Source organism: Bison bison, unplaced genomic scaffold (genome assembly GCF_000754665.1).
Source record: "Bison bison bison isolate TAMUID 2011002044 unplaced genomic scaffold, Bison_UMD1.0 scf7180017864233, whole genome shotgun sequence".
Lineage (NCBI taxonomy): Eukaryota > Metazoa > Chordata > Mammalia > Artiodactyla > Bovidae > Bison > Bison bison.
Window position 1 is genome coordinate 998,413 of NW_011494805.1, and position 11,898 is coordinate 1,010,310.

At 45.0% G+C, this 11,898-nt stretch overlaps 1 protein-coding gene across 5 annotated transcripts in view; it reads left to right on the forward strand.

Annotated features, from left to right (window-relative positions):
• Positions 1-6: 6 nt before the first annotated feature.
• Positions 7-11,898, forward strand: part of TAF2 (TAF2 RNA polymerase II, TATA box binding protein (TBP)-associated factor, 150kDa) — an 88,366-nt gene continuing 76,474 nt past the window's right edge. For 3 of the 5 annotated variants that reach the window (XM_010846189.1, XM_010846190.1, XM_010846191.1), the window contains exons 1-3: positions 7-113; positions 738-792; positions 10,362-10,522. In XM_010846189.1, the coding sequence (XP_010844491.1) occupies positions 31-113; positions 738-792; positions 10,362-10,522 (299 nt within the window). In that variant the 5' untranslated portion in view covers positions 7-30. Of the gene's footprint in view, positions 114-732; positions 793-10,361; positions 10,523-11,743; positions 11,871-11,898 lie in introns of those variants that run through there. The other 2 variants (XM_010846192.1, XM_010846193.1) reach the window with 2 other exon arrangements.

Genomic DNA, 11,898 nt, shown 5'->3' on the forward strand with positions numbered 1-11,898 from the left:
CCGGGAAGCCGAGCTCCGCGGGGCCCCTTTATGCCGCCGACTGGCTCTGACCCCGCCAGAATGAACAGGAAGAAAGGAGACAAGGGCTTTGAAAGCCCAAGGCCGTATAAATTATAAGTATTTTTTTTTCTTTATCTCCCTTTCTTCTGGGGCTTCCCGGGTGGCTCAGACGGTTAAGAATCCGCCTGCAGTGCAGGAGACCCAGGTTCGATCCCTGGGTCGGGAAGATGCCCTGGGGGAGGGAAAGGCTACCCACTACAGTATTCTTGCCTGGAGCATCCCATGGACCGAGGAGCCTGGCGGGCTACCGTCCATGGGGTCACAGAATGCACACGGCTGAGCGACTAACACTTCTAGGTTTGGTTTTCGTTAGTTATGATTGATCAGTTTCAGTGATCGCTTGAAGCTGACTTAGTGGGCCTGGAAAGCCTAGTGGGAAACTGGAAGCCGCCCACAGTTTTGTAGGGCGAAAATGTCTTGAATGACAATGTAATTTCAGCAGATTTACTGCCCTTTACAGATTAATGTACCTTTTTCTTAAATTGCATTTTTGTCCAAAAAATTTTATTTTCGTGGCTGTTGCTGAATTTTAAATGAACAAGTTACGCTAATTTCTAGGGTTTTAGCATGAAAGATAAGTATGATTTTGAGCTGCTTGGAACACAGTTCTTGTTTACACTGGGATCGAAATATGCATTATTTAATAATTGAAATATTTTCTTTATTCTTTAATGTACAACCCATCAGGTCGTCTGCATCAACAACATAAACTTCCAGAGAAAATCTGTTGTGGTAAGTATGTTCTCAGCAGTTATAAGAGAGAACAACAGCATGCTTTGCAGTACTCAGAAACTTTCCGCTCCGGGTCATGGGTTTTGAGAATAGATACGAATTAGAATTCAAACTTGTATGACTTCAAGAGCCATGGCCTTACTACTATACTGGCCAACACCTCAGTTCTCCCTTTCCTTTTTTCCTGTTTTCTGATAAAAATTTATTTCTCTTAGTATGTTGTGGAATATGAGTCTACATTACCAAACATTTTAGATTTGCGTATGAAACAAGAATAAGTCCACAGTGAGATTTTTTTCTGTGAAAAAATTAAGGTTGATAGACAAACTGACTTATTTAAATTGACTGTTCAGAGGCTGCTATTGTTTTTCTGATTTTTGCCTGACCTTGTTTCCCTGGCATTGCTTTGTAGTAAAGTTCTGGATAAAGGTGTTTGAAACCTAGTAATTGCCACCCCCCCCCCCCCGCCAATTTAGATGTAGGGATTGTTATATCCATATGGATTGATAAATCTGCATATATATATCCATATATGATATATATCCAAATATCCGTGTGGATTGATATATTTGTTCTAGGAACGCCGTTGATAGCCTAAGACCCAGGGTTATGAATCTGCGGAGCTCCCTCCTCTTCTATTTTCCGTTTCCTCTTTGTGCCTCTTGTTTGACCACCCTGACCAGCAGCCGGAAGGCTAGTGCCCAGTTAATGCATCTTCTTGGATACAGAGTAGGGTTAGAGGGCAGATTAGGAAGGGCAAAAGGAAGGTATCTACAGCAGTCTAACCCCTTTTGCCCCCAGATCATCCTCTCAACGCTTCTGTTTAGATGACAGTGTTCCCAGCTTAAGGAAGTCCCATCAGCTATTGTAGCATTAGCTATGTTGTGGCATTAGCTAACTACCTGTTTTTGTAAGTAAAGTTTTATTTGAACACAGCTACACCCATTTATTTATAAACTGTCTAAGGCTGCTTTGGAGCTACAATGGCAAAGTGGAATAGCTGTGAAACTGTGAGGCCTGTAATACCTATTTAGTCTCTGGCCCTTTAAGAAAAAGTTTGCTGATCCCTGAAGTAATCCATTTGTGTGAAGAAATGGCGATTTCAGCACTTTTCCCACCTGAAATATTAGCTATCGCCTGTAATGGAAGAAAGGTGGGTAAAAGAATGTGAATATTAGTTATTGTAGCCTTTGCTTTCTTCAGTTGATGTACGCAGCTTTCTCCCACCTGTTCCAGTTTTCTCTTCCTTTTGACAGCATTTCTTTTGGTCTGTCATAGACCTTCATTTTGCATCCTTGCTGGTTTTGACTTCATTTGGTTTGTTGCAGTTTGCCATTGATTAGGGCTATTCATCAAGCGGACCTCAGAGGCCTTCCATTGAACCCCCTGAATTGCAAATGGAATTCTTGCTTCTGTTGTGTAACAGAATCGCAGTTGCTGCTAGTCTTTCAGCCAGGACAGTGACCGCTTTCTGTGCCTGTTCGTTCAATGGCATGAGGAGCCCGAAGTGGTTTAGTCTCAGCTTCCACTTTAATAAAGCCGTGGCTCTGTGCCCTGGTGGATGCGTTCCTCTTTGACCACTAGGCTTCTGAACGCCCCGAACCTGAAGCCTTCAAGACAGGAAGCAAAACCCTTTCAGTGGCTTTTGGAAGCAGCAGTGAGCACAGTCACTCCTGCTTTTGCCCCTTGGCCCCCAGGTCTGCTTGGCTGTGCAGAGATGACCTAATGTTACACCAGCGGCCACTGGTTTAGGATGGCCTCCTGTCAGAGCTCTCGGTTGGTGCTGTAGCTGAGCCTTCAGCAGTTGATCATGTTGGCCACTTCTGGATGAGAGGAAAAAATTAACTTTGCATGTAAAATTTATGTGTAAATTCTGCCACACTTTTCTATACACATGGAAGTGTGTATGGGATAGTATGTTGACACGGATGGCTTTTTGTAGGTAAATTGTATTAATAGGGAAGGAAAATCTAGAGTATGTGTTTTTATAAGGATAAATTACTGTCTCCCCTCTACAATACCAGCTGTCTAATGTAGTCATTTTACTGCTGAGTGACTGACTAACTGATCCTTCCTGGGAAGATCCCTTGTTAGAAGCTGATTTTGATCCTCTGCTGTGGGGAGGCGGGCACTCAGCACTGATGGTGACCAGATCAGGCTTTGTTGAGGGCAGAGCATGTTGTTGGGTTCCTGTGTGGCCTCTGTTCTTGCCACCGTGACAACTTTGTGTATTAGGGTGGCTAGGGAAAGAGTCTGTGGACATCTGCTGCATAGATAATCTTGCCAGTTGATTTTTGAGGGCCCCCTCCACAGTCCCTGAGGATGCCTCTGTTGGTCATTTATGTGATAACATTTTCATATTATACCTACTCTGAGAGATTCATGTGTACACTTACTTTTCCCATCACCCTCTTATTTTCAGACCTTTAGTCTTGTTCTTTACACATTCCTAACCAGCTGGCCAACCTAGCACTGCCCCACTCCCTGTAGAAGTGTACGTGGGTCATTTCTGCTTCCGCAAACACTGTGCCACCTGTTGCGTTTGCTGGCGTCCTGCCCACAGCAGGGTTTTCTTGCACTGTTTCATGACTACGCTTCAGTGAGAGTTACCATCCATTTTCAACTGTGCTAGCCTGCTGTACAGACTTATTCATAATTCAGGCTTGTGTTTTGTCTCGTTATTAAACATGGGGAACTCTCCATGAAGTCATGGGTGTGGATTGAGAGGAAGTGGAGATTCGATGGGAGCAAGTCTCTTTGGGTTCTGAGTCAGTGGCGCACGCTGTTTCCTTTTTGTGCCTTAGGAGCCTTCCTGGGCCTGGTCCGGAGGTGGTGTTTCCATTAAAAGGTGGCAAGCTGCTGCACGCACTCAGTTCATGATAGCCATTTCAGGTTAACAAAAACTACCTGAAATGTTTGGAAGTCCCGTGGTTATGTGTTCGGTCTCGACTGCAGGGTCTAGTAGCAAAGCACTAGTTGCTTTGCACATAGAAAATAGTTGCTGGCAGAAGAGGCCACGGGTCTCCTCTGAAACCGCGGAATGGCAGTGCAGTGTCATCCTGCGGGAGAAAGCCAGAGTCAGTGCAGCATCCCTGTCTGCTGGGCACAGCCCAGTGCTGGTGGCTCCGCTGAGTCATACGGCCTGAGGCGGGCAGCTTGGACCACAGCCTGGACCCACTGCAGACCTCTTTGTTGTTCTGAACCTCTTCCAGAAGATGACAGTCTTAATGATTGCCTAGTAAGCGATATGCCTGAATGTATAGATTGCTTTCTGAATGCAAAGAAGCCTCCCAGTTTTCCTGCCTTCTTTTTTTCCCCCCTCTTGGTGGGAAGTGCAAAGTGCAGTAACTTTCACTGTAGGTTTATTTTTGTGTGCCTCAGATCACTGGAACCTTAGAAGCTCTGTTGATGTGACAGTCCCCCGAACATCCATGAGATTTAACTCTCAGCCTTTGCCATCTGTGTGTTTTCTAGTAAGGCGGATCGAGAACTTGTTCTTCCTTTCTCACCAGGTCCAGGTATTGTAATGTTGTTAGTATAACATACCAGTGTGATTCACTTTGGGCTACCCTGCAGTCAGGACACTTTGGAACTTTGTTTTGACTGAGCAGAGAGTTGAGAGAGTTACTAGATGATAGTGATGGGGTTCTCATGTCTAGAAGACAGCCTGCTTCTGTTTTTTTTTTTCCTGATGGGATTTGAGGGGGAGGGAAAAAATTGCTTGATAATTCATGGCAATATTTGCTACCAGGAGCTGTGCTGATTTGCTGCAGTCAGAGTATCACTTCTGCAAACGTGGTTGTGGTTGGCAAGTTTGTGATAGTTCACGATCATTCTGCAAGACCCACTTGGCTTTTGCACTGGCCAGATAGCTGAGTTAAATGAAGGTGGATTAGGCGTCGTCCGCGTCTCTGCGGGCGCTGATCTCTGCCGTTCTCAGAGGTGTCAGGTTGTGTTGAAGGTTGTGCTGAAGGGGGACAGGTGGCCCGTTGGTGTCCACTCAGTCCTTCCACCGTAGACCTCACTCAGAGGGAGGTCAGAGAATGACTGTGAGGTTTTCCAGTTACTCAAATGTATCCTGTATGTTTGGACTGCGTAATAAACACCAGGCCTACCCTGAGAGAGATGTGGGAACCCCTTAAACCCCTTTATTACTTGACCTCTAGAGGTCGCCAGTCTGGGGAATTCCCTAGCAGTTCAGTGGTTAGGACTCTGCCTTGTCGCTGCCAAGGGCCCAGGTTCAATCCCTGCTCAGGGAACTAAGATACCATAAGCTGCACTGCCTGGCAAAAACAACCCCCTCCATACCCTCCCCCCCAACACTCACTCTCTCACACACACACACACACACACACACACCCTGACTTCCAGTCTGCCTAGTGAACTGTTGTAATGTAATGGGACTCCAGGGATTACTGTCAGTTCTGAACCAAAATATAGTTAACTCCAGGAAAGGGCAAAAAATTATTTATTTGAGGTGACATAGAAGTTAAGATTTAAAAGAAAGATAGGAGAGAGTTGAACATGTTTGTAGGTGTGGGGGAAAGTCCTGTGAGAGGAGAGATTATAGTTATAGGAGAAGGTGATTAATAGAGCATGGCTTCTGAGAGCACTACAGAGTGTGGCCTCTAGCAGAGGAGTGGAAGGAACTCTTCAAAACAGGAGGAGGAGATAGGCGCGTGTAGCCAAAGGGCGAGAGACCATAGTTGACACAAGAGTGGTTCAAGGTAAGGATCTTAGACGGCCAAGGAAGATAGCAGCCCTGAAAACACCAGGGAGGGTTTTAGAGAGAGACTGGAGGAGGCCAAGGAGCGAAGTGGGCCACGGGGTCAGCAGGAGGGTTGGCGGGAGCGACAGGCATTGCGGACACTCAGGCTTAAAGTGTCCGCGCCGGGGCCATGCTGAGCGGTGATGGGGGGCCTCCCAGTGTGTGGTCTTGACTGCTGTCCCGGAAGGGCTGTGAAGGTAGGAGCTGAAATGCAGGAACTAGAAGCAGTGTTCCTGCCGGAATCAGCTGTGTCTACATCCATGGCCCAGCGTGACGGCTGAGATGGGTTAATAAGGGAACGTAGGAACTTTCAGTGCATATTGGGGAATTGGGGTGATATTAATGAACAGAGGATGGTGTTCAGTGCGGCGTGAACGCATAGGAGAAGCAGCAGAATCTAAGAAAAATAACAAAAGCTTTCACTGGATGCCAGCTGTGATTTTAAGTGCTTTCCTTGCTTTAAATTGCTCAGTTACAATAACACCAAAAGGTAGGTAGTATTGCTATTCTTGTTTTGCAGATGAGGAAACTGAGGTACGGGCTTCTCAGGTAGCTCAGTAGTATAGAATCCTCCTGTCAGTGCAGGAGACAACAAGAGACGCAGGTTTAATCCCTGGGTCAGGAAGCTCCCGTGTAGTAGGACATGGCAACCCACTGCAGTATTCTTGCCTGGAAAATTCCATGGACAGATGAACCTGGCAGGCTGTTAGTCCATGGGGTTGCAGAGTCAGACATGACTGAGTACACTACTACCGCCACCACCAGAAACTGAGGTATAGAGAGCTGGAGGAACTTAGCTCACGCTCATCCAGCTACTGAGTAGTGGGGCTGGGGCCTTAAGAATGCGAGGACACCGTTCTGCCCTCGTTCTCACAGCTTGTGCTGCATGAAAGCCTGAGTAAAAGAATGTATAGCTTCTTTTCAAAGGGGAATCAAGAGATGTTTCATCTAAGGCGGGGAAGTAAAGGAGCTTAAGAAAAGGTTGACTAGCACGAGGGACTTGAGGAGGAGGGACTCTAGGAGGGCGTTGGGGTTGGCTGCTGGGGCGGGAGTGGGAGCAGGAAGAGGGAGCAGTTAGGAGCCCTGGAGGCTGCATCCTGCTCCAGCTGGGGCTGCCCTGCCGGAGCTGCGGCTGCAGGGTTGCAGGCTAGGTGCAGATCAGGGCTCTAGGTGGTGTCAGAGACCTGATAACTCAAGGAGGCTGGGCTTTCCCTATCATGACGAAGTATACCATTCACTGTTTTATTACTGTTAACCTTAGTTTAGAAAGCCAAAGCTTATTCTTCTGTCTCATGTCACTACTTCTTGACAGCAGTTCCCATAATCTTTTCTGGTTCACTTTTGATGTTATCTCAGTTTTGCTTACAGTCTTTCAGCTAATCCAGGATCATTCATGTCAATTGGTCATGATTGCTGATGAAGGGAATTTAGGTCTTTCTACAGTTGCTCACAGTTTAACACCTTTCAACTCAGAGACTTCATCAATGTTACTGCTTCTGCTTTTTTTGTACTTATCTGCTTCCAGGCAAGTAGATCTATTCAGATGGTCTAATTTAAAGATGTATGACTGTTATTTGTCAGTTGGGGGAAAGGGGGCTCTACATGGGCTTTTGAGTGGCTGGACTAAATTTTATCTAAAAAATAATTCTTGCATGTTATTGAAAAGCGTTGCACTGAAGACATTGTGGCATAGTGGGGACCAGTTGTGATCATGTAGATGTGGGTTTGAATCTCAGTTCTCCACGTAATGATTTAATTTTCTTAATCCTTAATCTGTATAAACTAATATTTATCTCTTGAAGTTGTTAATGGGATTAAAATATACAAAAGTATCTGGTGTAATGCGTGACATATCAGTTCAGTTCAGTCGTGTCCCACTCTTTGCGACCCCATGAATCGCAGCACGCCAGGCCTCCCTGTCCATCAGCAGCTCCCGGAGTTCACTCAGACTCACGTCCATCGAGTCAGTGATGCCATCCAGCCATCTCATCCTCTGTCGTCCCCTTCTCCTCCTGCCCCCAATCCCTCCCAGCATCAGAGTCTTTTCCAGTGAGTCAGCTCTTCCCATGAGGTGGCCAAAGTACTAGAGTTTCAGCTTCAGCATCAGTCCTTCCAATGAACACCCAGGACTGATCTCCTTTAGGATGGACTGGTTGACTCTCCCTGCAGTCCGAGGGACTCTCAAGAGTCTTCTCCAACACCACAGTTCAAAAGCATCAGTTCTTCGGCTCTCAGCTTTCTTCACAGTCCAATTTTCACATCCATACATGACCACTGGAAAAACCATAGCCTTGACTAGACGGACCTTTGTTGGCAAAGTGATGTCTCTGCTTTTTAATATGCTATTTCCTTCCAAGAAGTAAGCATCTTTTAATTTCATGGCTGTAATCACCATCTGCAGTGATTTTGGAGCCCAAAAAAACAAAGTCTGACACTGTTTCCACTGTTCCCCCATCTATTTCCCATGAAGTGATGGGACCAGGTGCCATAATCTTAGTTTTTCACTCTCTTCTTTTACTTTCATCAAGAGGCTTTTCAGTTCCTCTTCACTTTCTGACATAAGAATGGTGCCATCTGCATGTCTGAGGTTATTGATATCTCTCCCGGCAGTCTTGATTCCAGCTTGTGCTTCTTCCAGCCCAGTGTTTCTCATGATGTACTCTGCATAGAAGTTAAATGAACAGGGTGACAATATACAGCCTTGACGTACTCCTTTTCCTATTTGGAACCAGTCTGTTGTTCCATGTCCAGTTCTAACTGTTGCTTCCTGACCTGCATATAGGTTTCTCAGGAGGCAGGTCAGGTGGTCTGGTATTCCCATCTCTTTCAGAATTTTCCACAGTTTATTGTGATCCACACAGTCAAAGGCTTTGGCATAGCCAATAAAGCAGAAATAGATGTTTTTCTGGAACTCTTGCTTTTTCCATGATCCAGCGGATGTTGGCAATTTGATCTCTGGTTCCTCTGCCTTTTCTAAAACCAGCTTGAACATCTGGAAGTTCACGGTTCACGTACTGCTGAAGCCTGGCTTGGAGAATTTTGGGCATTATTTTACTAGCATGTGAGATGAGTGCAACTGTGCGGTGGTTTGAGCATTCTTTGGCATTGCCTTTCTTTGGGATTAGAATGAAAACTGACCTTTTCCAGTCCTGTGGTCACTGCTGAGTTTTCCAAATTTGCTGGCATATTGAGTGCAGCACTTTGACCAGCATCACCTTTCAGGATTTGAAATAGCTCAACTGCATCTGAATGCCAAGTTCCAAAGAATAGCAAGGAGAGAGAAAAAAGCCTTCCTCAGTGATCAGTGCAAAGACATAGAGGAAAACAACAGAATGGGAAAGACTAGAGATCCCTTCAAGAAAATTAGAGATACCAGGGGAACATTTCATGCAAAGATGGGCTCGATAAAGGACAGAAATGGTATGGACCTAACAGAGGCAGAAGATATTAAGAAGAGGTGGCAAGAATACACAGAAGAACTGTACGAAAAAGATCTTCATGACCAAGATAATCAAAATGGTGTGATCACTGACGTAGAGCCAGACATCCTGGAACGTGAAGTCAAGGGGGCCTTAGAAAGCATCACCACGAACAAAGCAGGTGGAGGGGATGGAATTCCAGTGTAATACATAGTAGTGCTTAATAACAGCCCTTATAATTAAGTGTTGTAATCTTGTTCGCTATGGTTATTCCCTGAGTTTTACTTTAGATATTCCTGGGATTTTCAGCCCTTGAAATGTTACTGTTTCCTGCCCTCCCATATTTTGTGTTTTCAACCCAGAATATTAAACTCACTGGACATAAGATTCCATGTTCCACTGGTCTGTCTTTCGCATTTGATTCAGCGCAGGAGGGTAGTGGACAGTGGATGTCACTGCCTCTTGTGTCTTGTACGTGCTTCAGATCGTTGCTCAGCACCAGGCTGAGGTGGTAGAACTGTGTGGCCTTTGGGAGTGCTTGGTAGAAAATCATCCAGCACTTTGAAGTGTCTGCTGCTCTTGGAGGCTGCAGTGGATTTTTTCCTCCTTGCCTGAATGTTTCTTGTAACTCTTGTTATATCACGTGTCCTGATTTACCTCCCGTGAGCAGAGATGCATACGTGTTAGCTTTGGTGGTGTAGTTTTTACCCTGTTTTGAGAGGCTGTTTTCTTTCTTTTTTATAAAAAATATTCATGAATTTTTGTCCGCGTCTGGTGTTAGATGGGGCACACAGGATTGTGGTGCCGGGGCTCCTTGCTGGGATCCGGGGGCTCCAAAGCGTGTGCACTCAGTAGTTGGAGCTCTCAGACCTTGCTGTCCTGTGGCGTGTGGGGTCTTAGTTCCCGGCCGGTGATTGAGCCTGAGTCCCCTGCAGTGGGAGGTGGATTGTTAACCTCTGGACCACCCGGGAGGTCGCCAGAGGCAGTTTCCTTTCACTCCCTGAACTGGTTTTGGGTCTCTTTTTGCTCTTGGATTTTTTTCCCCTTACTCCCCATTGGGTTCCAGTCTATCTATAAATTCTTACATTGATAATTTTGTATTATATATAAAATTCTTACATTTGAGTCATTTTACTTTTTTTCTAGCATCTGGTTTAATTTTCACTGATAGTGAATGTGAAACACCAGGATGATAAATTCACACCCATTTAGTCACTCAGACAACCGTACTTGAGGTGAAGTTAGAGCACTTGGATGTGTATACCTATTTGAGATTCTGTCTCTGGAGTGTAGTGTGTGTTTAAGTAGTAGAAATCAAAGAAATGTGTTCTAAAGTATACCAGTATTAATTGTAATGAAATTATCATTCCTTCTCTTTACAGGGATTTGTGGAACTGACTATATTTCCCACAGTTGCAAACTTAAATAGAATCAAGTTGAACAGCAAGCAGTGTAGAATATACCGAGTGAGAATCAATGACTTAGAAGCTGCCTTCATTTATAATGATCCAACCTTGGAAGTTTGTCACAGTGAATCGAAACAGTGAGTCGCACGCTTGTGGACGTTGGTGTTTCTTAAGGGATCAGTACTCCCCTCCTCACTTTCTTAGATTATTAGATCCTCACTCTCTTAGGTTATTAGATCACCACTCTCTTAGGTTATTAGATCACCACTCTCTTAGGTTACCATTAGGCTCTGCTCCCGGTTCAGTGTCTGTGATCACGGAGCTTCCGTTGCTTCTGCCGCTTTGCCCGTTTGATCCAGGACACTTCACGGCTCTGCTCAGCATAGTGAGGTACCAACTTTCCTTTATCGGAGAGCTGTAAATAACTTTTCTTAGCCAGTTTTCTACTTTTGTTTTTTAAAAAAATTTTGTTTCGTGGATGTTAATATAATCTTTAATGAATTAGAGGATACTGTAATCTATAGAGGAGAAACTACTTTATTCTACGAAATATTTGACAGCTTTATAAAATATAAAAAGTCTGAAATACCTAATTCCTTCACTTTAAATACTGCATCTGTCTAGGCTACCTCTGATTTTATCATTAAACACACATTTTTAGTGATCAGCTGTATGTTCTACATTTTTCATTTAAATACTTTGTTATTTTTATGGTCAGGCAATATTCCATTTACGCAGTATACTGTGGATTGTCTGATTATTTTCTAAATTTTTTTTTCTATTATTTTGAATTATTTCCCTAGGAAAATAGGATAGCTTATTATTCTTATGGCTCTTTTTAACATTTGACTTGATTGTGCGCCAGTAAGATTTGTGCTGATTTAAATACTGTCAAGTACATTTGAAGGCAGTTGTTTTTTCAGAGTTTTGATAGCATGCATTGATAGCATTGCATTTTATCATTTGATTCTCAGTATTTGGGGGTAGAGTGCCCTAAACTATAAACTCTTGTTTTTTAGTAAATTATAAGCCCCTTTCGGTCGCGGTGCTATTTTAACCAGTCTAGGGGTGGAGAGCATCTGCGTGCTAGCTCTCTTCACGCCTTGTACAGTGTCGCACAGCTTCCCCAAACCCACCGTCCCGTGTGGTGCTCATCCCCCCGTGTGAAGCAGGAAGGCCTCATATCCCATCTGACTGACCAGCCAGGAGCTGCGCTTCATCCTGTGCTTTCCCCGCCATAACGTCAGTCACGCTCTCTGCCGGTTGCGAGTTGCATTGTCTGAATGCGCTGCTTCCAGTGAGCTCCCCGAGAGCAAGGGTCAGACTGCAGACCTGCCTGTGCCTTGCTGTCTCCTCAGAGGCTGGCGCACCACCTGGCATTCAGCAGAGATCTGTAGAGTGAATGGATGAATGAATCGCCCCAGGGCCGCAGACCAAGATCCCAGGCCTCGTGTCCTCCCACCCAACCAGGGTTCTTAAAGAACGGTAGGACTCGGAGAGCATCGGAGGCCGC